Below are 24,211 nucleotides of genomic sequence, written 5' to 3'. Positions count from 1 at the left end.
AACCCAGGACCAAATGGTTTCATCTACTTGCTGCATATTTCACAAGGGCCCTGGAGCCTAGTGTCGCCTCCATAATACATAAGTCTGCAAACACATCAAGATTTTTATTGTAGCCCCAAAAGTCCTGGTTAAAAGGCTGGCTAGTTTGGGGGGAGGGGAGCCAGATGGCTTCTGGCTCTGGCTGCAGTTCAAGTCAAGGGGCTGTAGGTGCAGTAGAGCCGAGATAAAGTCCTGCTCAGAACAGGTCCCAGATTCCTACAGGAAGAGAATGGCAGGGTTGGCTGGGATCTAGCATGACCCAGGCCCCAGACTCCCTCAGATTCTCTCCCACTCTCACCTCTGCAGACGCCCACACTTGATGGTGCTCAGCAGCATCTCCTGCTCCTTGGGGGTGGCACAGGCATCATAGGCAGCCAGGAGGCTGGGGATGGGGTATTTGATGGCTGACAATCTGAGCCAGCACAATGAGAACTGAAGCAGGAATAGGGTCAACCTGGGGTGGGGAGGTCAGGACACAGCAGACTTCCTGTGCCTGGCATTTTGGTCCTGCTCCATCCTGCCCTGCCCCCTTCCTGGGAACACTGGGACAGAATTAGCAAAAGCTCCCCCCCAGCCCCCTCCTCCAGGAAGCATTCTCTGCTGCACCATATGTACCCTCCCCCATATCTGGGACATCATCCAGTCCTGGCTGACCAACTTCCATAAGCAATCCTGGATTCAGCTGAATCTGCCCAACTCTGGCTCTGCACAGTCCAATGGAGCCAGGCCCACTCTCCAAAAGCACAGGTTAAGCTACATTCCATGCAAGGAGGCAAGGGCTGAGGACCCCTAGAAGGCCATCCAGGGATGTACCTGGCAGGGGTGCTGTATCGGTCCACCAGGGCTGCTGCCTTCTCCCCACTGATTCCACGAACCTGCATCAGCTGCCTGGCGAACACCTCACGCACAGACTGGGCCTGAGGTTGAGGAAGGCATATGTCAGGTGGTGGGGGCCAGGATGCCTAAAGAAAAACTGGGCAGAGGCAGTACCTTGTTCTTGATGGCTCCTGTGTTGAAGTCACTGAAGGTGAGGAGTGAGCAGAGTGGGCTTGGGGAGGGCCTGGCCCCTGACTCAGGGTTCCCTGGGGTTCCCCAGGGACGGCTGCGTAGGGTGTGTCCCTGAGGGAAGAGGGGACTAAGGCCAGGCTAGAACTCTAAGGGTCAGCCCCCAGCAGTCTTTCCCAGTCCTAGGCCTCAGTGAGCCAGCCCTTCCTCCTTGGGGAAGTGATGGCCCAGGTAAGGGACCAGTTGAGACAGGTGCATCTGCTTACCTGGTAGAGTCTCTCCAGGCCCCTTGTCAGAAGGGCAAGGTAGGCAGCTGACTCCTTAATGTCTACTGTGCGCTTCACAAAGAAGCCATCAATGACCTGGTGAAAAGGACCCACAGGAAGTGGCAGATCCTGGCCTGAACCACCATAGACCATATCCCCTGAAAGCCTGGCCCTGCCTCATGGTTTACCTGGGTGTTGGTGACAGCCTGCAGCAGTGTGCTCTCAGGAAGGCTAAGGTTGTGGACTGAGCCATACTCCTCCACCAGGTACACCCGATGCCCCAGACCACAGCGCTTTAGTCGGAACTAGGGAGGAAGACAGAGGAGCAGACGGTTAGGCCTGTAAGCCCACGTGCTTGGGCTGTCTATCATGTCACATTTGTGTGACTGTCTCACCAGTTAGCCTCCTCATCTTTGCTATCTCAGAGAGCCTCTATACCTGAGCTTGTGCTGTGACTTGTGGGAAAGCCCTTCTGTGTTTCTGAACACTGCCCATCCTTCAAGCCTCCCTTGGGTTATGTGGCCTCTGATCTAGGATCAGTGTAGCAGCAGGGACCAAGGCACAGCCTCTGCATTTCTATTTGCAGACATTTGGGCCCTGTTTAACCAAGACTTCGGGGGCTGGGTACAGAGGGGGTCTTTAACGTGCTCCTTGGCCCAGCTAAGAATCCTCCATTCTCACTATATTCCTGGTCATTTGAGGGGATCTGAACTTGGGGCTGCCTACAGCAGCTTTAATGGGGCGTAGCTGCATGCCATGAGGGCTCTGCCTTGAGAACACCCAGCAGTACTCCCCAGCTGCCTTTGGGCTGAGGCAGTGACCCTGGTGCAGGCAGAAAAAGCAAGGCAAGGAGGTCCAGCAAAGAAACCTTCTGCTCCCGGAAGCGGCCGTCGATGATGCTACTGCACAGGTCGTCCAGGCGCTTGCGCTCCACAATGTGATCCAGGACTAACTCTCTAGGTCTGGCTGCCAAGAAGTCAAAGAACCCATTGGCTCCTGTCCCACCTCTCTCCCCAAGGCCTGCCTCTAATGCCTGCCCATCCACAGCCATTTACCTGGGTCTCTGGGCCTGGTCTCCTGTGCCACCCACACAAAGTCCCCAACGTGCAGCTTGCGCACTGTATGGGCCACATGCATCCGCTGTAGCTCTCGGAGCAGCTCTTGCCTATGTCCTGCCCTGAAATAACAGGGAGGGAGACCAAGATCAGGCCAGTACGCTCTACCCTGCAGCATCTTCTGATCATCTTCATGGATTTCCCCCCTCTACTTACCCCCTGGTCTCGCTGATGTCCACACACAACAGCACCCTGTACTCTCTAGGCCTCAGCTCCAGCAGTGACTGATGGACCCCTCCTTCACTGGCACCACTATGGAGGGGGGTGCTCTATGTGAGGCTAGAACTCCCAGTGCCAGGGCATCCCCCTACAACCCATAGAAGGTAGGGCAGCAGGTGTAGATCATGGAGATAAGGGTGTGGTGTTGGCTTCATTTCTGCCCCGCCCCCCCTTTCCTCCTCACAGCTCAGCTGAGGCTGCTCCTGGCACTGCTGACTCCTCCCCAGAGGGCTTCTCAGGTCCAGTGCCCACATTCAGTAAGCTCAGGCTTTCTGACTCAGCCAACTTCTGGGCCAGCTCCAGGCCCTCTGGAGTCAGTGAGTACCTGGGAGGTGGAGGAGACAAACATAGCTTTCCCTTCTTTACTCACATCTGGCAGGCTGTCACCCAGCTAGGCGGGCCTCTCTCCATCTTGGCAGCCCTGTGCCAAAACAAGTCCACTGGCTCCCTGTCTTCTTGTCTCTCAGATCAGTTTCCTGGGGGCCTGCCTACTGTTATTTGCCCTGTGTAATACATGTCACAGGCAAAAACTCTTTTCTCCTCGTTTGCTCGTTCTGTTCCCTCCTACCTGCCTATGAGTCCCCTCCCAGTTTTTTTTTTTTTTTCCCCCTGGGGATTGAACTCAGGGACACTCTACCATTAAGCCTCATTCCCAACTTTTTAAAATTTCTGAGTCTGCCTCTTGCTAAATTTTAGAGTCTCACTTCAACCTACCAAGTAGCTAGGATCTCAGAAAGTGGGATATGGTGGTGGAGGTCTATCAGCCAGATTTTAATACATGCCATGCCTGTAATCTTAACTCCAGAGACTGCGGCAGGAGAATCAGAAGTGCAAGGTCAGCCTCAGCAACTTAGAGAGGACCTGAACTACTGAGTAAGACCCTGTCTCAAAATAGATGCAATAAAGTAAAAAGGCTGGGGGATGTAGCTCAGCGGTAAAGGCCCTCTGGTTTAATTCCCAATGCCAAAACCAAACAAACAAGAAAAGCAAATTTTAAGACATGCTAAATGCCCTCTCCTTGGCAAAGGCTTTCAGTTCCTGTAACAACTCTGGCACCCATCCTCCATCCCCTGCTGCCCCCAGTTGCTCACATGCTCCTGGTACTCCAACAGTGTGGGCTCCTTTGTTGGTTTGATACTGGAGACTGAATCCAGGAGCACTTTTCTATTGAGCTACATCCCTAACCCTTTTTATATTTTGAGACAGGGTCTCGCTGAGTTGCCGGGGCTGGCCTCGAACTTGCAATCCTCTTTTCTCAGCCTCCCAGCTTAGTGTAGGCTCCTTGTGGGAAAGGCCAGTCTTTCCCTGCCTCAATAGCAAATTGTGCAACTGTAGGGACTCACCAAGAATATCACATGTATCCTGTCCCTGCCTCCTGTATTCCCTGAAGCTGGTCTCACCTGGCTGGCTGGTGTGTCCTGAGGACCAGGTTCCTATGCAGGAGGGAACGGAGAGCTGGCCAGGATTGAGCATTCCCAGGGACTACCTGTTGATAGAGAAAGAGAGCCTGTAGTGCTACAAATCTAAGCTGGCTCCAGGTGCTGGCCAGGACCCATGCCACTGCTCACTGCCATAAAGTGCAGTTTGATGGGCTCCACCTGTCTTCCTCCACCTTGGTGCTCACCTTGAGGGCCTTCTGGGCACACCTCTGCAGCAGTTCCTCCTTGGTTAGGAAGCTGCGGCCTGCGGGATTCTCAAACAGAAACAACAGGGTAGGTTCAGTGCTGAGGCTCCTCCTCACTCTGCCAAAGTAACAGGGATGTTCTCTGTCCACCTTACCCAGAAAGGCATTTTCAGGAACCTCCCCTCACCCCCACTGCCTCTACTGGCTATTACCAGTGTGGCCAGACACTAACCAAGTGTTCCTGGTAGAGCTCCAGCAGAACTGCTCGGGCTCCTGAATGCCGAGCTGGCCAGTAGCCACCTGAGCCTTCTGCTTGGGGCTGGGCAAGAACCTGAAAGGAACATAGGGACTCTGAACACAAATGCTGGCAAGTCACTGTTGGCTCATTTCCTGGCATGGCTGTTTCAGCTGACTTCATGGTGCTGAGCAAGTCCCTCAGTTGCCTCCAGTTTTCTTGAATGACCCCCTGCAAATCTGGATGGGACAGTGCAGAGTTGCAGAGCAGGGGGCAACTGCCTGGCCCAGCCTCAGTTCTGCCACCCACTGCAGAGCAGGAACACCAACAGCAGCCCCATTATTTCCTGGGCTGGGCCCCCTTAAATAGCTTAGTTAAGGAATCCCCTCTACAGCTGTTGTCAATATTCCCATTGCAGCTAAAACACAGTCTCAGAGAAGATAAGTCATTTGCCCCAGGCCAGGCATCACCCATGAGATTTGGACTCAGGCCTGTTAACATTCTCAAATCAAGAAATCCTACTCGCAGTACTCCCATTTCGTTTCCCAGTCCCCTTGCCGTTTCCTCACTGGCATGGAAGAGTCCTGGACATGGGCAGGTGACCCTTTCTGGGCTGGACGTATCTCTCCAGATGATGAGCCAGAAGCTGGGTTATCTGTGGGAACAAAAGAAAACGAGTCCCGCATCACACGTAATCTGGCAGTCGCGAGGTCTGGGATGCAGTCTGCTTGTGTATGTGAGTGCCAATCACTAGCCCCAAGTCAAACAGCAACTAGGACAGGAGTTGGGAATCTCGAAACTTAAGTATTCAAGATAGAGGCTGCACCTGGGGGAAACGGAAGATCTTCCCATTCCTGCCGGAGGCGATCATCACCTGAAGCTAGGTGCTGCTGCAGTCGCTCATCTAGCATACGACAGAGCCCATCTCCGAAGTGCTGGAGTATCTTAGCTTCCCTTCCGCTTTGCAGGGGCAGAGGGTACCGCCTGAGGGAGCGCAGCGCCTGGCAGGGATAGGGGAAGGGAACTAGGTCAGGATAGGCCAGGTCGTCTGCTTCGGCCAGCACCTGTTCCCAGTCGACTGGAACCCACCTTCTGAAACACGAAACGCGTGCGACGCCCCCTGCTGGCCGCCTCATCCCGCCACTCGGTCAACCAGCGTACGAAAAGCGGGTTGGGGCAAACCGGCAGCGGCCGTTTTCGGCCCAGGCGGACCGGCGCCGCCATGAGTCCCAGGGCGGATCCTCTGGCGCCTCGAGCCCGTGAGACTGGGGTACCTCCAGTTCTGGGGTCGGGACTGGAACACCTGGCTGGGGGTAGTGTGAGGGAGGGACCTGTCTAATCACGTGGCCCCAGAGGGTAACTAGCTGGAGGGTAGCCTCCTGCCGCCCTCCCCGCCCCTGCACTACTCGAAGCGACTAACTGGAGAGCGGTCACTATCACCTTTCGCTTAAGCTGCCTCCCCTCCCCCAGTTCAGGATCAGCCTTCAGGATCCGCCGTCTCCAGGCCTTGGAGCCTTGACACGCCCCTTCCTCCCACCCTTCTCCAATGAGTGAGCAGGGGCATCTTGTGCAAGCAATAGGAAGACCGACAGCGCCTCCTGCGACTGGGAGGGCAGACTGAGCTGGCGCTTAACGGAGCAACCTTAATTTGGCTGCTCCAAGGTCTGAGTTTCAGCCTCACCTTTGCAAAGGAGGTTGGACAGAGACTGGACTTTAAAAGATTTGTAGGGGGTGTGGGCAAGTGAGTGTAATTATATTTGTGGGAGGGACATCTAGGAAGGTGTGCAAGGGATGAGGACCCAAGGGTAAGGCAGAAAGAGCGAAGGATCTGAGGAAATAGTGATCCGGAGCCGCGGGACCCTGCGTGTGCAGCGTGTGCGGCGTGTGAGTGTGACTGGGACTGCGAAGTCGGGGATGTGCACAGAAAGCCCAAGCTAGGTGGACCGAGGGAGAGGAAAAGTAGGAGAAAGACAGTAAGAAAGAGATGCCGCCAGTCCTGGCAAGTTAAGTGGGGAGGCCTCAAGTGGGCACGTGGTCGGATCTCGCGTAGCCGGCTGTAGACAAAGGTAGAAAAGAACACTTGTCACTTCTGTGGTTCATTCGAAGTGGGGGATCCTCGAGTGGATTGAGGACCCTTAAAAGAGGTTCCGGGTTGACGGACACTTACAATGGAGCAGGACACGGGTTGAAGCAACCCCTCCTGCTCCCCGCCCAGGCCTCTAGCTATCTTGCCGGAAGTCGGGAGGTGCAGGCCTGCTAGAGAGAGGCGGGCGCCAGAGCTCAGGTCCGCCCTTCAGACTCCGCCTAGCCAGCGGTGCAGCATCCCCAGCAGGCTCCCGGCTCCCGCCTCCCTCCCCACCAGGCCTTATAAGGAGCCTGAAGTCGGCTTTCGGCCTGGCCCCACCCCCTCTGGTCTCATGTCCTAATAAGGACATCTAGGGCATCCCGCGGTCCGGGGCGGGCGGAGAGCTCTCCAGGGTAACTGCGAAGCCCCCTCCCCCTCCTCGTTGCTCTGGGAAAATGCTAATTTCTAAAAAGGTGGTGCTAGTAGCCTCTGGAAGCGCCCCCGCTTGGGGGAGGCGGAGTCGAGCTACCGCCTCTACCTGACGCTCCAGGAGTTTGGCCCGTCGGCGGTGCATTTGGGTGTCCCTGACTACAACCCCCGGCATGCTCTGTGAGGTACCCCACTCCCTGGTACTGTTCTCCATTTACACTCTTTATTCTGCTAATGGGATTAAGGTCGCCAATTCCCCTTGCTTCTGACATGTTCGCGACCTGTTCTTTTCCTGCAGAATGTGAAGTCATGGCCATTGTTCTGGGCTAACGAAATTTTCCCAGAGCTTCCCACTCTAGTTTACCCTTAAGGTCCTGCTCCTTTTTGCGAGTATCAGAATAGCCAAAACCCTATGAACTAGGTTCAAATCTAGCTTAGTATCTTTCCCCTCTTCTCCCTATATGGTGAAAGGCACAAGAATTCTTGAATGCACAAATCCTCGCCTCCCCTCTTTATTGCCTAATGGATTTTACAAACATCTGTAAGCAAGAACAAAGCTCCCCTTTCAAATTTTTCCTAATGGCCTTTCTCCCTCCTATTCTTATTTTGTTGAAGTTGCATATGACCTTTCCTCCGGAGACCACAGTGGCTTCGCATACGAAAGGTACTCAAATATTTATTTAGGACACCTTTATACTTGCGATTCTCCTTGCTTTAGGACGAGATTCCAGGCCAATGAATAGTTGCTTCGATTCAGAGAAGCAAAATTCTATTCCAGATAAAAACTTAAGACTAAGGGATTCAGAAAGTGACAGATGGGTCGTAGAAAAACCGTTTCACTGGGGAACGGTTTAGTAGGGAAAGGTTTTCAGGTCATTTTACGCAGCGCCGGGACTATAGCTCAGATCAGAACGTTTCCTAGGAAATTCCACCAATGGGCTCACTTTCCGCGCCATGTCTCCGCCCCTTCAGCTGCCTCGGCCTACATTTCCACGCATGCACTGCGGAGCAGGGTGGTGGGCCATGCGACAGACTATTACCCAGAGAACCCCACGACGGCGCAGGACCCTTGGACTCCATTTCCCGTCGGCCCGCTCGGGGAGCGCCGGAAGCTCGCCCCGCCCCTCATTGTGCGGCTCCTACTAAACGGAAGGGGCCGGGAGAGGCCGCGTTCAGTCGGATCCCGGCAGCAGCTGCGGCGGCTCTCGTCTTCGTAGGCTCTTCTTGTCGTCTTCCTTTCGCTTCCGGAAACATGGTGAGAGGCAGGTCACGGTGCCCGAGGGGAGGTGGCTGCGGATCTGTCGCTTGCGCGCGGGGGTCACCGGGGATTGATGTCGGCAACCCCTCCCCCAGCGCCCCAGGCGGGATGAGGGTCTCGCACTGAGGGGCGGGCGGCGCTGGCCCGCGCGTGCGCGCCCGTGGGAGTGAAGGCCGGCCGGCTGGGACGTCGCTCGCGCGCCCCCTGGACTCCTTTCCCCTCCCCCATCCGCTGGTGCGCCCGCGCGGACACCCGGCGTGGGGGAGGGGGCTCGCGGGTACGCGCCCCTCGAGAAGCAGCCGGCGTAGCGCGTTTCACGAGGGCGCGCCCCCGGCAGAGCACGCGGCGTCCAAACCTGGCCCGGGGGCGGCCAGAGAAAAGCGCGCGAGAGCTCTCGGCGCGCGCGCGCCCCACCCAAGGGCTGTTCCTTTCTCCTCGTTATCCTCCCTCGGCGGGCGGGTCTGTCTCGGGAGCAGGTGGCAGGGAATGCCGACTCCCGGGAGAGGCGGGGGCGCGGTGCCTAGGGGGATGCTATGTCGACAGCGTCCTGTTTGGGGCGCCGGGCCGACGGTTAGGGGCTTGCACTGCAAGGCTTGGAGTGGATCTTAGAGGCCATGGACCTACTCGGGAGCGAGCGAGCGCGCACTGCGAACTGGGTTTTCGCCTGTACCGCCGGCCAGCGTTGGAACAGCACTGTCGACCGGCCGGCGCGTGCGCATACATTCAAGCCTGTCCACCGGGGCTGAAAGCTCCGGACAAACGGGCCTTTGGCTTTGCCGGATGGGGCCTGAGGGTGGAGCCGAGTTTAGGGAAGTGACCCAGGCGGGCACCGCCCGGATACCGTCCCGCCCCCTATATTTAGCCCGAAGACTTCGGGAACTAAGGCTTGTGTAAGCTCCCAGATTACAGCCTGTAGCTGACACGCCTACAGTCCCGTCCTTAAAGGCGCTTTCTGGATGTTGTGGTCCTGGTGGTGCCACAGCCTTTCCCGAACGGGTTTCTCTCTTGGGGAGGGGGCCGGACCTAGCCCATCTCTTCTCCGCCTACTCCGGAAGTGGCCGAGTCACGTGGCCAGCTTCCGCTGCAGTTCCGCGGGGGGGGGGGCGGATTTCGCCAGGGACTGTCGCTCCCTCTCCTTAGAGCTTCCTCTAGTACGATCCAGCATAGTTTAAAGAGGGCTCGAAGATGCTGGGAACTAGAGTTATGCCTGGTATTAGCAACTCTGGGACCCAGAACCACTACTGGAGGACAGGGAGTTGTCCAGCAGAGTCCTAATTGGGAGTTAGAATTCCTTTCTTGTTTGGGGAAGATCTCTGAAGGGAAGAGTGTCGTTTTGTAGTAACTGCATAGAGCCGTTCTGATGGGCTTGCCAAAACTAGTTGTATACCTGTTGGTGACCCATCTGGAGTGTTGTAGAATCTTGGTTTCCTCTTTGAAGAGGAGACTAGGGCCCAGGTATTTGGTCCTTCTGCCTGTGAAGTTCAAAGGCATCCAATTCTGGGTTCACAGTGCAGCCAAGGCTTTGTTTTTTACAGGTTTCCATATTGCTACCCTATAAGATGGGGTACAGGGGATTTTGAACTAGGTAACTGAAGGTCTTTTCCATGACTGCCATGCAGTGGTTGTATGCTATTTGGTTTTTTGGTGGTAACTTGAGTGGGAAAGTAATGACTTGCCTTGGAAAGGGAATTAGTGAGCCCTTGAGACTAGGGCTAAGGACTGTACTTGGCATCCAGACAGAGATCTCTTGAGAACAGAAAGGAGGGACTGTAAGGAGCAGTTCTACAGAATTCTTTTTCTTATGAGGTGTGTTTGGTTTCATTTCTCAGGCTTCTGGTGTGGCTGTCTCTGATGGCGTCATCAAGGTATTCAATGATATGAAGGTACGCAAGTCTTCAACGCCAGAGGAAGTGAAGAAACGTAAGAAGGCAGTGCTCTTCTGCCTGAGTGAGGACAAGAAGAACATCATCTTGGAGGAGGGCAAGGAGATCCTGGTAGGTGATGTGGGCCAGACTGTGGATGATCCCTACGCCACCTTTGTCAAGATGCTGCCAGACAAGGACTGCCGCTATGCCCTCTATGACGCTACCTACGAGACCAAGGAGAGCAAGAAAGAGGACCTGGTGTTTATCTTCTGGTGAGCTTCTCATTCAGGCAGTTTTGTCGTCTTCTTTCTCAGAAGAGCTTGACTTTTGTCTTACTAGTTAGAGGGGATTTGGAGGACGGTTTGTAAAATAACACTTGTTATTGGGGAACTTGACAAACTTCCTCAGTGCTGGAGGTTAGCTCAAGTGTTTCTCTGGGTTGTGCAGAGCCTGAGGGCAGTTGGTGGCAAGTTTCCTGACTCTTGATTTGTCTCTAGGGCCCCTGAATCCGCACCCCTTAAGAGCAAAATGATCTATGCTAGTTCCAAGGACGCCATCAAGAAGAAGCTGACAGGTAGAGACCACAATGTGTACTTTTCTGTATCGGCTGCAGGTGGGGTGAATGACATGGCAGAGGGGGTTTCCCCTCCCATCTTCACTCCTGTTGGGTGGTTTCTTATCTCGTCCGTCTGCTCTTGATGGCTCTTGATTTCTCTTCCCAGCCAAAGAAACCCCCTACCCCAGTGCTTCCTGTTCACAGATGCTCTTTTTTATTCCCCACAGGGATCAAGCACGAATTACAAGCAAACTGCTATGAGGAGGTCAAGGACCGCTGCACCCTGGCTGAAAAACTGGGGGGCAGTGCTGTCATCTCTCTGGAGGGCAAGCCTTTGTGAGCCCCCTCCAGCCCCCTGCCTGGAGCATCTGGCAGCCCCAGACCTGCCCTAGGGGGTTGCAGGCTGCCCCCTTCCTGCCAGACCGGAGGGGCTGGGGGGATCCCAGCAGGGGGAGGGCATTCCCTTCACCCCAGTTGCCAAACAGCCCCCCCACCCCCTGGACCTTCCTCCTCCCTCCATCCCTGACGGTTCTGGCCTTCCCAAACTGCTTTTGATCTTCTATTCCTCTTGGGTTGAAACAGACCAAGTCTTCCCCCAGGCACCCAGTTTGGGGGGGGATCTGTATTTTTTTTAACGACACCCCTATTTCCCACCTGTTTCTCCCTCATCCCATGCTGCCAACTTCTAACCGCAATAGTGACTCTGTGCTTGTCTGTTTAGTTCTGTGTATAAATGGAATATTGTGGAGATGATCCCTCCCTGTGCCGGCTGGTTCCCCTCCCTTTTCTCTTGGTCTTGACCATTCATGGAAGCAGGACCAGTAAGCGACCTTCAATTAAAAAACAAAAAACAAAACAAAAAAGACAACAATAAAAAGGCTTGTTAATTCCGTTTGTTTTAGTTGAGGCTTGGCAGGGGGGTGTACTGAAAGGAACAGTCTCTCTCCTCTGCACCCCACCCCCTTGTCTTCCTGATGACTTTCTGAGACTCCCTTCTAATAGTTGGTGCTCTTAATGTTGCAGTTGTTACCAGGTGGGTGGCAGAGCACATGGTGTGTCTGCTATTAATGCAGGGACACTAACAGAAATAGCTTCCCACCAGAATTAGTTGCCCCTGGAGCCTTATTGAGGTGGGGTATCCCTGGTCTGGTGTGGGTTGCAGTGCAGGTTACAAGTGCTCTGTTGAACTACTTTGTCCACCCTCAAGGTTCTCTTGGGTTATCCTTAGGATGGCTGATTAACGTAATTTATGAGTGCTGTGTTGAGTGACTGCTCTGAGTCAGAAAGCTAAGTTAAGCCTTTAGCCTTCTATAGATTTGGCTGGAGTCCATGCAGGGTGGGGCCAGCCAGGTGGAGCCCAGGACTTCAGACTCAGGTGTCTGTAGCCCCACCTCTCTGTATATAACCAAGAGGCTCAAGGTCCTTAGCCTCTTGCCAGCATTGCTGTGGGCTCTTTCCAACCTACACTTTGGGCTTTCACTGCCTAACAGACACAAATAGCTAAGAAGCCTGGCCCAGGGCAGAGTGAGTTGAGGTAGGCAGTGGCATGTGCCTATAATCTTGACAACTTTGGGAGACCCCAAAAGGGGCTGGAGGATGTAGCTCAGTGGCATAGAATTGTCAAATCCCCAGTACCAAAAATAATAATAGTAATAATACCCTAATTGGCTGGAGTGAGAGAAGGAAAATTCTAGAGTTAATGCCATTCCTTAACTTCGCAAGTTTTGGGAGGGAGGCTGGAGATGTGGTTCCATTTTCTTGGTCAAGAAAATGTGATTAGTCTGAAGTATGGTCTTTCCTAGGATTTGTGAGGCAAACCTTGGCTGTTCTGGGTCTTACAGGTTCCTTTGAAGAGCCTGATACCATCCTGCCCTGTCCTAAGGTGTGCCTTGAGCTGTGAGAAGCAAAGACAAGTAGGTCCCCTTGTTGCAAAGTCAGGCTCTTTATTAAGAACGGAGGTGGGGCAACAGTGTCTAATGAACTTCAGTGATGTTCAGAAAGTTGGATTCAGGATGAGGCTATGGCTGGGTGACCACTTTTAGGGAGGAGGGATTGAGGCCCTTATTATTTAAGGTCCCAGGGCAGGGTCTGGCTGCTGAATCTCCAGAACAAGGGTTTTCTGGAGGAGTAGGGTGCTGACCTGCAAAGGAGAGATCCTTTAATTTCCCTACGCCTTCCTTAGGCTGGGAGCTTTCCTTTCCACACCTCAGCTTTTGGGCCCTTTCTACAGGGATGGGTCCTGGCCCAAGATGGGGCTGCTAACAGGCCACCTGACCCCTGCCCAACACAGGCACACACTTGGGAGAAGCTGGGGGCTCTCACCTTCGAATGTTCCAGCTCTACCAACTCAAGTTTTTGTGGAAAGAGGAGACCCAGCTGGATCTGAAGTCCACAAGCTCTTGCAAGGCGGAGGAGGATTGGGAATAGGCAGTGTAGCTGGGTAGCAGTTTGGGGACTATGGACTGGGGATCACCCTGCTTGGCAGAGTCAGGCAATCAAATCACTGGCAACACAGCTGCTGGTGGCTCTCAGCTGGCCATCTCCCAGTTCCTGGTGCATGCTTTATCCAAATCCTTACTGGCATTCTCATGGTTGCCTGTAGCTGCTGGAACAGTAGGTCCTACAGCCACCAGTCACAGGGTAATCACTGCTTACAGCCTTTGCCTGCCCACCCTCCCCACACTGACTTCCAGCTCTGAGGGTGCCCTGGGGCCATGCCTGACCTAGACTGTCCATGAGTATGTAATATCTTAGCATGTCTGACAGGCCACCTGGCTCTCCAACTTGTGCATCAGGTTGGTGGGGACTGGGAAGCAAGTTCTCCAAAAGGGCAGTTAAGGTGTGGGAGTCCCCTTCTTCCTCAAAATATCCAGCAGAGACTCACTTGGTAACCACTACAGGTCAGAAAGCCCTGATGCTCAAGGGAGCCAGCCAGGGAAGACTTCAGAGTGGAAGTGGTCTCTGATCTGGGCCTTTGCAATGGAGTTAGCCAGACAGAGGCAAAGGCTCTGCAGATGAGTAAGCTTAGTGTCAGAGGACCATAGGTTGGGGGGTGGGCATGTTGGACAAAGCTGGGAAAGGCAGCAGTGGCCTGATCACAAAAGGCTTGAAAGTTAAGTTTAAGGGTCTGGGGTTGTAGCTCAGTGGTACAGCCCTTGCCCAGCATGCATGAGGCCCTGGGTTCAATCCCAGCACCACATAAAAATAATCAAAATAAAGGTATTGTGTCCATCTACAACTAAAAAAAGTATTAAAAGAAAAAAGTAAAGTTTAGAGGCTTTGGCTTTGTATCTTGGGTAGGTTCTGAAATGGGGAGGGCCCCTGTGCAGGCCTCAGGTGGGGAAGAGATGAAGTCCAAAAGAAGAAAGGTTGACATATTCCAGTGACTTCTTGGAGAAGAGTTCAGGAAGTGTATCTGGGCAGGATGTTAGTGGCTCATGGTAGCCTGCCAGAGGCACGTGGCACATCCTTGTGCCTTACCAAGCTGACTTCCTACCCTTCCCTCATCTCATACACACCCTTGAGGATGGATCCTTACTTTCATTCCACATCTCATTACACTAGTCTAGTGGGAGTCCAGAGTGCCACCAGGCACACCTATCTCTAATGTTTCAAATTGGCCCTGCAACTTTGCCCTCTCCCAGTACTCTTCTTCCTGACAAAGGCTCATTTTGGAAGCCTTTGAGCATACAAGGCAGTATTTGCCCTCAGTTGTTCGAAGAGCTCTGCCAGTTTGGGCAAGCTTCTAGGTGATGGGAAGGACTTAGGACAGGGATCTGGTGCAGTTCAAAGCCTCCCTGCCCTCAGCCCCTCCTTGGGAGTCTCCCCTTTCTCTTCCAACCAATCCTCTGTGGGAACTTGTGTACCTCCTACCTAGAGCTAACAGCAGCCTTCTACAGAGTGACCTTTCAATGGGCACCCAGTTTACAGGCATAGACAGGGCAAATCTTTAGTTGATTGACTTCCTGTGTTCCCAGGCTGCTCAGTGCAGCTGAAAAGGCTATAATAATCTGCTGGGCCTGTTGGGGAACAACCCGCCATCAGAGCCTCTTCGTCAGAACATCAAGCCTCATCCTTGGTATTCATCACGATGGACAGATGCCATGGTGTTCCCTGCTCTCCTTTCCCCCAAGGGGTGAAACCACTAGGAGAAGGCAGGTGTCCAGGGCCCCCTGACCCTGTCCAATGTGGGATAGGCATGACAGTCTGCCCAGAGATATGCATCTCAGATGCAGGTATGGTATTCCAACAGGAAGTTCCTCTCATGCTCAAAGAAGTCATCCACCTTCTAAGTGAGCCAGACAAGATGCTTACCTAGGTTACCAGAATAGGAACACAGGCCCCTAGGGTGGCAAATCTTGCAACCCAGCCCAGTCCGTCCTTGGCTTCCCTCCCACAGCCAACCTTGCCATAGGCTTGAGGACTTGGGTTGAATCCAGAGAGGGGCGAGAGGGTCACCTTGAGCCCTAACATACCAGTGATGAGGCTTCACCTGCAAGCCTCGTGATATACTTCAGAAGCCCCATGAGCTCTTTCCTGTTGTTCCTTCTGACACTCAGCTGGGGCACACAAAAGGAAAATGAGATGCTGGGGTAGGTGCTTGAATTGCCCATCCCCAATCATGAGATAGGGTCTTGAGCCTAGTGGTAGTCTTCTTTAGCTTGACAACTCCACCCAGAAGGTGACCATAGTACTCTGGCCTGACTCACATCCCAGCAGTGTTCCAAAACCACAAAGTTGTGGTCTTGATGCAGGCTGGGTGGGTTGCCAGTGTTGAAGAATTCATGCATTGCAAACTATCTTAAAGATGGCCAGGGACTTCTTGCAGGAGTGTAGGCAGCTCTGGGGCCCTGTTGGGCTCCACTGCCCTGCCCATCTTCCCCTCAGCAGTCCTGGGGCCAGAGGAACTTTCATAGGGGCATAGGTAAGAAATCATGGAGTTCTGGGAAGAGTCGGGCTGGGGCTTGGCCACCAGAAGGAGGAGGAGGTGGCACTCATGCTTCTAGCTCCTGCTTCATTTTGGCAGATTCTCAATTAGGGTTAGGGTTAGTTGTCCTGCTCATGGAACTTCTGCAGATTTTCCTTTGAAGACAGCCTGGCCTGGGAGGAACTGGGGCGGGGGGAATCTCCTCAAAGGAGGAATAGGTTGCTGGGGAGGCCACTCGCCCATGCATCTGGCCTGCCTTTCACAGCCCATTCTGGTGTAGTCCTCATTCCCTGTATAGGTGTCATGTAACCAGATGAATTTCTCCATGCTGCCATAAAAGTGAGAATTCGGTGTGGGTAAAATGAGGGAGGCAGCTCTGGAAGCCAAAAAGACACCCTCCCTGCCCCATTTAAAAATGAGTCTAACAGAGAAGTGAAGTAATTTGTCCAAGGGCACAGAGCTGCAAAGTAACAGGGTTATATTTGAACTCAGTTTCTTGATTCCTAGACCTACCCCTTTCCCTGCTGGTACTTCAGGGACCCTTCACCTGGGCATAAGAAATAAGTTCCCACCTTACCTGTTGAGGGCTGCCAAAACCATCCCAATCACTACTTTTGCTATCAAGTGGCAAGAGACTTCAGGCACAAACATTTCTCCAAGTGAAAAGGTCCAGGAAGCATCAAGCTATCAGTTCATCTTTTTAAAATTTATTTTTTAGTTGTAGTTGGGCACAATACCTTTATCTTATTTATTTTTATGTAGTGCTGAGGATTGAGCCCAGCACCTTGCACATGCTAGGTGAATGCTCTACTGCTGAGCCACAACTCCAGTTCTATCAGTTCATTCTTGCTTTAAGCTATTCAATGTGTGTGTGTGTGTGGTGTGGTGTGTGTGTGTGTATTTGTGTATTTCTTCTCCATGTGCACTTAATTGAATATGTCCACACCACTGTGCCAGATGATGCCAAGGAGAAGGGAAGAGCCTTCATCAATGAAGCTGCCCTTCCTTTAAGCACTGCTCACCCACAGATGGGCACCTGCCCCTACAGACCTCCTCACTCTCCTCTCATTGATTTTGGCATGCTTTGGAGACGCCTATGATGGGGATCAGTGATCTAAGGGTCCCAAAACAGACCAGGCCCTGCCTAACAATGGCACATCTATGGCTGGTCTAGTGATTTCTCCTCCACACACAGAGACAACCACACCTGTCCCCTCCTCTGGCTTTAGCCCATGAAGGAACTGACCCTGAGGTCACCAATTATGGGGTTATCTGTTTCCTTTTTATTATTATTATTACTATTTTTATTTTTTAAATAAATATTTGTTTTTTAGTTGTAGTTGGACACAATACCTTAATTTTATTTATTTTTATGTGGTGCTGAGGGCCTCACATCTGCGAGTTGCGTGCTCAACCACTGAGCCACAACCCCAGCCCAATTATTATTTTTTAATTATTTATTTTTTAGTTATAGTTGGACACAATACCTTTATTATATTTATTTATTTTTATGTGGTGCTGAGGAGCGAACTCAAGGCCTCACACATGGTAGACAAGCACTCCACCGCTGAGCCACAACCCCAGCCCTTCCTTTTTATTATTTATTAATTTTTTTTTCAGTACTGGTAATTGAACCTGGGTGCTATATCACTGAGCTACATGCCAGCCCTTTTTTTTTTTTGAAACAGGATCTAAGTTGCTGGCCTTGAACTTGTGATTTTTCTGACTCAGCCTCCTGAGTGGCTGGGATTACAGGTGTGCACCACTGCACTTGGTTCCTTTTTATTTTTTTAAATTGAGATATAAAGTGTACAAATCTTAAGTGTAAAGCACAGTTAATCTTTACATATGTATACCCTTGTGAAACCACCATTTAAATCCAGATATTCAGCTATTTCTATACTCCAAAAGGCTACCTCTTATCTACAACCTAGTCAGTTACTCCCCAATCCAGAGCTAATGACTATTCTGACTTCTACCATGATAGATTAATTCTCTATAATCTTGAACTTTACATAAATGTTATTATTCCATGCCTTCTTGTGGCCCTGTTCTCGAGTGAGATCCACCTATTGCTGAATAGAGCGGTGGCTGTTTTAATTATGGTGTCATATTCCCTTATGTGATCATATCATAATTTCTGTACCCATTCTACTGGGAATGGGCATCTGGATTATTTCAAGTTTTTGACTATTATATTCACCGTGAGACCAGCACGCTGGTTTCATACAAAAGGTTTGTAGCATAGAAGTTAACTAGTGAGATCAAAGTAAACACACAAGACTCAATTACCTTTTTTTTTTTTGACCAGGTCCCAGATGTAGCTCTCACCTCGAACCACCCGGTGGGGCAGCAAGGCTTACTCAGGACTAACAGGAGAGAGAGAGAGCACGCCAGGGAGTGGCCTTTTATTGGGGAATAAGAAATTCAGGGGAAAATTCCATCCAATGAAGGTCGAGGGGGGCAGCATTCCAAGGTCAGGGTCAGTGATTTGTCTCAGGGTCAATGGTCAGTCACACCCCCACACGGACAGGCTCTAGCACCTGGAGAGGGTGGGGATTAGCTCCCATACAGTTTGGCCAGACGCCTCACACCCAATCAGGGAGGTGCCCAATCAGGTGCGAGAATGGCTCCCCACATATTATGAATAAAATTGCCATGAATACTTCTGAATATTTCTTTTTTTTGGGGGGGGGTACTAAGGATTGAATGCAGGTTCAGTAGACCACTGAGCCACATCCCCAGCCCTATTTTGTATTTTATTTAGAAACAGGGTCTTTCTGAGTTGCTTAGTGCTTCGCTTTTGCTGAAGCTGGCTTTGAACTACCAATCCTCCTGCCTCAGCCTCCTGAGCTGCTGGGATTACAGGCATGCACCATGGCACCTGGTTCTGCATATTTCTTTTGAGATACCGAAGGCCTTATTTCTGCTGGGTAGGAGAATCACTTTGTAACAGGGCAGGCATACATTTAAAATGCTTTTGTAGATACTGCCATTTTTTCAAGACAGCTGAACCGACTTACACTTTCACCAACATTGTCTGAACATTCCAGTTGCACCACCTGTTTACTTTTGCCATGTTAGTACAGGTGTGATACCTCTTAAGGAATGATATGGGACAGTATTTTGTTATCAGCCATCTGCATGTCTTCTTTTGTAAAGTGCCTATCTCAGGCTTTTGCTCCTCTCTTGCCCTTCTCTTTTAAAATTAGAACATCTTTTCTAAACCCCCCTTGTTTCTTTTGGAGACAGGATCTCATTAAGCTGCCAAGGCTGGCCTTGAACTTTCCTTGAACTTGTGATTCTCCTGCCTCAGCTTCCCAAGTTGCTGGAATTACAGTAGACTGTGTCACCATGCCTGGTTATATCTTTTATGGTTAAGTGCCATGAAACTCTAAATTAGTCAGGTCACTACTTGTGAATTGGATTGGCACGAAATAATCACACAGACACAGAAAGTACCTTTTTCTTGGGGTTCAGTGATGGGTCTTCTGCCCCAGCTCCCACAAGGGAGGCAAGGGAGTCTAGCAAAAAAGGGAGAGCACATGCCTGAAGCCCTATTTATTGAGGGAAGACACTGGAGAAAATTCCACCCAAATGAGGCAAGGGATTGGGTTTCAGGGGGGTGTAGCTCAGTCTCATTGTGTGACACCCTCTCTCAGAACTTCATTCCCCTGCTGAGTGGAGATGAGATCTACCTGTTTCCAGGGACAGTCTCACACTTCCATGGCTCAAGGCTAAGGGTCCATGCTCACTCCTATGTGGCAGCTCCTGACAGTTAAGTCTTTTCGTGTCCTATTTTCTTTTTCCTTTTTAGTGGTGGGGAGTCAAATCCTGGGCCTTGAGTACACTAGGTACCCATTCTTACCAGAGCTACACCCCTAGCTCCTATGTCCTATTGAAGGAATCTGACTATCCCAAGGTCCTGAAGATATTTTATTATTATTCTAGAACTTTTACAGTTTTAAGTTTTACCTTTTACATTTAGGTCTATGTTTTTGTTGTTGTTTTCAGCACTGGGACCGAACTGAGGGCCTTGTGCCTGCTAGGTAAGCACTCTACTACTAACTTATATCCCCAGCCAGGTAGGGTCCATTTTCAATTAATTTTGTATATAGTGTGAGGTATAGATTGTGGTTCATTTTGATTTTTTTTAATTGTAGATGGACACAGTACTTTCATTTTGTTTATTGAGGTTTTTTGTTTGTTTGTTTTTAATGTGGTGCTGGGGAACAAACCCAGTGCCTCATGTACTCTAGGCAAGTTCTCTACCATTGAATCACAACCCCAGCCCTGTGGTTCATTTTTGCTGGATATCAGCCAGATATTTTAGCACTGTTAAAAAAGACTTTCTTTTCACTATTAAATTGCTTTGGTGCACATGCTGGTAGAAATTCAAATAACCGTATAAGTGTGATCACTTCTGTTCCATTGATCTATAAGTGTATTCTTTTTTATTTTTTTGGTTTGTACTCAATTTTTTAAACTTTATTTTTTTAAATTTGAATATCTATATATATTTTCACATATATATTCCTACATGTTTCTACCCATTCATGTGTATATGAATATACCCAAATGGCAACCAAATTCCTATTCATACACTTTTATGTCTATTCTTATGACATTCTCTCTTATAGTCTTGCATATGGTAAACTTTGGAATCAGATAATGTAAAGTCTCCAACTTTGTTGTTCTTTTTCAAAATCATTTTGGCTATTATAAATCCTTTACATTTCCACATCAATTCAGCTGGTTAATTTCTACCCCAAAAAAACTTACTGGGATTTTTTTTTCCCCTCTCTACTTGTCTATTTTTAAATTTATTTATTTATTGGTTATACAGGACTATAGAGTGTATTTAAAAAAAAAACAAACTTTTTTTTTTTTTTGGTAAATAGACACAATACCTTTATTTTTCTATTCTATATTGGTGCTAAGGATTGAGCCCAATGCCTCACACGTGGCAAGTGCTCTACCACTGAGCAACACCACCATCCCCAGTAGATTTTTTTAAACATATCATACATAGAACATAACTTCTCATTCTGTGGTTGGACATGATGTGGAGTTACACTGGTCATGTATTCATATATAAACAAATTATATACAAATACATGACCAGTGTTATATCAAATTCATTCATTCTACTGTCTTTCCTATTCTCATCCCCCTCCCTTCCCTTCATTCCCCTTTGTCCAATGAACTTCTTCTTGCCTCCACCCACCCCTTATTATGTGTTAGCATCTGAATATCAGAGAAAACATTCAGCCTTTGGGTTTTTGAGATTGGCTTATTTCATTTAGCATGATAGTCTCAGTTCCATCTATTTACCAGCAAATGCCATAATTTCATTTTTCTTATGGCTGAGTAATATATTCCATTGTGTATATATACCACATTTTCTTTATCCATTCATCTGTTGAAGAGCACCTAGATTGGTTCCATAGCTTAGATATTGTGAATTGAGCTGCTATAAACATTGATGTGGCTATTATCACTATAGTATACTGATTTTTTTTTTTTTTTTTGGTAAATATTTTTAGTTGTAAATGGACACAATACTTTCATTTTAATGTGGTACTGAGGATCAAACCCAGTGCCTCACATGTACTAGGCAAGTGCTCTACCACAATCCTAGCCTGTATGCTGATTTTAAGTTGGGATTTTTTTAATATTTAATTTTTAGCTGTAATTGGACACAATACCTTTATTTATTTTTATGTGGTGCTGAGGATCAAACCCAGGGCCTTGCAAGTGCTAGGTGAGCACTCTACTGCTGAGCCACAACCTCAGCCCCTTTAAGTTGGGATTTTTAAAAAAATATTTTTTAGTTGTAGATGAACACACAAGATCTTTTTTTATTAATTTATTTTTTATTTGGTGCTGAGGATCAAACCAGTGCCTCACACATGCTACAAGTGCTCTGCCACTGAACTATAGCCCCAGCCCCTTAAGTTGGGATTTTGATTGAAATTATATTAAATGTGTAGATAAATTTGGAAAAAAACAGATATCTTTGAAATATTAAATCTTATAATCAATGAACATGGAATATCTTCTAATTTTTAAGAAATTCAATTTTTCTTAGTAATGTTTTGTAGTTTTCTGTCTAAAGGTGTTACATAGCTTTTGTTAGATTTATTCTAGATATTTGATGATCTTTTTTTTTTTTTTGCTATTTTAAAAATTCTTTTTCTTTTAAAATTTTCTTTAAATGGCATATTTTAAAATTTTACAATCATACTGATACACAGAAACAATATATTTCTATATATTTACCTTGTGTCCAGGTATGTTTGTTTATTATTATTTTTGCAGTGCTGGGGACTGAACCTAGGGCCTTGTGTATGCCAGTCAAGTGTTCTACCATTGAGCTATAACACCTACAGCACCTACTCTTTAATTTTATAAATTACTAAAATACCTTGCTAAATGTACTGGCAGACATTACTACCCTATATAATGTTTGATTACACTACTGGTGTGACTGCACCATGTACAGCCAGAGGAATGAGAAGTTGTGTACCATTTCTGTACGAAGTATCAAATTCATTCTACTGTTATGTATAACTAATTAGAACAAATTAAAAAGTAAATAAATAAATTTACTTATTAACTTCATAGTTTATAGGTTCTTTGGTTTCCTACATATACAATCCTGTAATCTAAAATGATATTTTCCCTTTCCATTCTTTATGCTTTCAGTTCTTTTTCTCGCCTTACTGCACTCACTGGGAAATTAGTACAAAACAGAAGTAACTCTATGGTGACAAAGGAAAGTTTTGGCTTTATTTCCTGGGAGGGGGATAGGGGTACCTTGGATTGAACGCAGGGGCACTTAACCACTGAGCCACACCCCCATCCCTTTCATATACTTAGAGACAGGGCCTTGCTAAATTGCTGAGGCTGGCTTTGAACACACACTCTCTCTCTCTCTTTTTTTTTTTTTTTTTTTTGATATAGGGAATTGAACCCAGGGGATGCTTAACCACTTAGCCACATCCCCAGCCATCTTTTTTTATATATTATTTAAAGACAGGGTCTCGCAGAATTGCTTAGGGCCTCACTAAATTTCTGAGGCTGGCTTTGAACTTGCGATCCCCCTGCCTCAGCCTCCTGAGCCACTGGGATTACAGGTATGCAACACTGCCCCTGACTGAGGGGATGCTTTTAAAATTCAATGAAAATATTCCTAGATATACTTTCTCAGATTAATGAAGCTCCCTGCTATGCCTAATTTGGCCAGAGTGTTGATTTTTATTTTCTACCTTTTTGAAATAATCATATGGATTTTCCTGTTGCTCTGTTTATATGCTAGGAATTTATCAATTTTATTGACATTTTCAAAAGTCTACATTATTGTTTTCTCTTTATATATGTTTATTTTCTACACATCATTTTCTGCTATCACTTTCTTCTCTTATCCTTCACATTGCATTGACCGATTTTCTTTTTCTTTCTTTCTTTTTTTGGTACTGGGGGTTGAGCCCAGGGGCACTTTACCACACTGAGCTACAACCCAGCCCTTTTTAAATTTTTATTTTGAGACTTGCTGAGGCTGGCCTTGAACTTGCAATCTTCCTGCCTCACCCTTCAGAGTTGCTGGGATCACAGGCATGAACCTTTGTACTGACTTCTGTGACTGATCTTCTAAGGTTAAACCATTGTATTTAGGAAGAAGGCTGGCTCATTAAATGCTATCCTTTTATATTATATTATCAACTTGACAATATTTGGTTTATAATTTGCATCTATGTTCATGAGAGATTGTATTTTTTTTCCTTTCTTATGTTCTTGACAATTTTTTTGTGGTGAAATATACATAAATTTAAAATTTACCATTTCAACAATTCTTAAGTGTATAATTTAGTGGCACAACGTACATTCACACTGTTGTGTATTCTTGCCACAATTCATTGCTCTCTTTTATTTTTTTTTCAGTACTGAGGATCAAATCCAGGACCTCGCACATGCCAGGCAAGGGCTCTACCACCGAGCCACATCCCGGTCTTTGCTTGTATCTCTTCTTGAAAGATTTTTGTATCAAGGTTATGCTGTCCTCCTAAACTAGAATGAGAACTGTGCCTTCTATTTCTGTTTTTTGGAAGGATTTGTGTAAGAATGGTACTATTGTGCTCACTTCAGCAGCACACATGCTAAAATTGGAACAATACAGAGAAGATTAGCAAGGCCTCTGTGCCACATTAATTCATGAAGTATTTCATGTTTTTCAAAATAACTAGAAGAGTCTTGAAGGTTTCCAACCCACAGAGATGACAAATGTTTGAGAAGATGAAAATACTAATTTCCTTGATTTGATTATTATACGTTATATACACCATATTAAATTATACTATACCCCATAAATATGTACATATATGTGTCCATTTAAAAAGTAAAAAAGGCATTTTTCCTTTAAGTCAAGAATTCACCTATGAATTTATCTGTATATAGGTATTTTTAGAAAAGTTCAAATTCCATAATCAATTCATAAAAAAATGATAAAACCACATAGACTTTTCTATTTCTTGCTTATCAGGTTTGATAAGTTTCATTTTTTTCAAGGAGTTTGTCTAATTCATCTAAATTATCCAAGTTCTTTGGC

At 48.3% G+C, this 24,211-nt stretch overlaps 2 protein-coding genes and 1 pseudogene across 7 annotated transcripts; 2 read left to right on the top strand and 1 right to left on the bottom strand.

The window, feature by feature from the left end:
• Positions 1 to 90: 90 nt before the first annotated feature.
• On the bottom strand, positions 91 to 6,010 carry Mus81 (MUS81 structure-specific endonuclease subunit). 5 transcript variants are annotated; one of them, XM_076847597.2, is made up of 17 exons: positions 5,944 to 6,010; positions 5,593 to 5,810; positions 5,330 to 5,504; positions 5,073 to 5,158; positions 4,501 to 4,599; positions 4,269 to 4,337; positions 4,045 to 4,130; positions 2,829 to 2,969; positions 2,582 to 2,677; positions 2,366 to 2,487; positions 2,179 to 2,276; positions 1,499 to 1,615; positions 1,311 to 1,406; positions 1,030 to 1,158; positions 853 to 956; positions 338 to 421; positions 91 to 255 (listed from the first exon to the last, which is right to left on the bottom strand). In XM_076847597.2, the coding sequence occupies exons 2-17, from the start codon at positions 5,725 to 5,727 to the stop codon at positions 189 to 191; spliced, it is 1,704 nt and encodes a 567-aa protein (XP_076703712.2). In that variant the 5' UTR covers positions 5,728 to 5,810; positions 5,944 to 6,010; the 3' UTR covers positions 91 to 188. The 5 variants fall into 5 exon arrangements, with proteins under 5 accessions (XP_076703712.2, XP_076703713.1, XP_076703714.2 ...); XM_076847598.2 differs by having other exon boundaries at positions 338 to 471; positions 5,593 to 6,010; XM_076847599.2 differs by having other exon boundaries at positions 5,378 to 5,504; positions 5,593 to 6,010.
• A 2,122-nt stretch (positions 6,011 to 8,132) lies between these two features.
• Positions 8,133 to 11,566, top strand: Cfl1 (cofilin 1). Of its 2 annotated transcripts, none has more exons than XM_076847603.2 (4): positions 8,133 to 8,252; positions 10,085 to 10,392; positions 10,618 to 10,694; positions 10,904 to 11,566. In XM_076847603.2, exons 1-4 carry the CDS (start codon positions 8,250 to 8,252, stop codon positions 11,014 to 11,016), a joined length of 501 nt encoding a protein of 166 aa, XP_076703718.1. In that variant the 5' UTR covers positions 8,133 to 8,249; the 3' UTR covers positions 11,017 to 11,566. The 2 variants fall into 2 exon arrangements, with proteins under 2 accessions (XP_076703718.1, XP_076703719.1); XM_076847604.2 differs by lacking the exon at positions 8,133 to 8,252 and adding an exon at positions 9,447 to 9,465.
• A 12,172-nt stretch (positions 11,567 to 23,738) lies between these two features.
• Positions 23,739 to 23,837, top strand: LOC143393174 (U6 spliceosomal RNA; annotated as a pseudogene).
• The last annotated feature ends 374 nt before the right edge of the window (positions 23,838 to 24,211 follow it).

Source organism: Callospermophilus lateralis, chromosome 2 (genome assembly GCF_048772815.1).
Source record: "Callospermophilus lateralis isolate mCalLat2 chromosome 2, mCalLat2.hap1, whole genome shotgun sequence".
In the NCBI taxonomy this organism is placed as follows: Eukaryota; Metazoa; Chordata; class Mammalia; order Rodentia; family Sciuridae; genus Callospermophilus; species Callospermophilus lateralis.
Note: the sequence above shows the minus strand (reverse complement) of the source record. Positions and strands in the feature narration are given on the sequence as shown.

What these genes read in the sequence shown, in the direction of transcription:
- Mus81 (XM_076847597.2), bottom strand. Translation starts at nt 5,727, where the DNA reads ATGGCGGCGCCGGTCCGCCTGGGCCGAAAACGGCCGCTGCCGGTTTGC. An exon ending in GACATCAGCGAGACCAGGGG is followed by an intron (nt 2,488 to 2,581) that starts GTAAGTAGAGGG and finishes CTGTTATTTCAG; the next exon opens with GGCAGGACATAGGCAAGAGC. An exon ending in AAGTGTGGGCGTCTGCAGAG is followed by an intron (nt 256 to 337) that starts GTGAGAGTGGGA and finishes CTCTTCCTGTAG; the next exon opens with GAATCTGGGACCTGTTCTGA.
- Cfl1 (XM_076847603.2), top strand. An exon ending in GACCTGGTGTTTATCTTCTG is followed by an intron (nt 10,393 to 10,617) that starts GTGAGCTTCTCA and finishes ATTTGTCTCTAG; the next exon opens with GGCCCCTGAATCCGCACCCC. An exon ending in CATCAAGAAGAAGCTGACAG is followed by an intron (nt 10,695 to 10,903) that starts GTAGAGACCACA and finishes TATTCCCCACAG; the next exon opens with GGATCAAGCACGAATTACAA.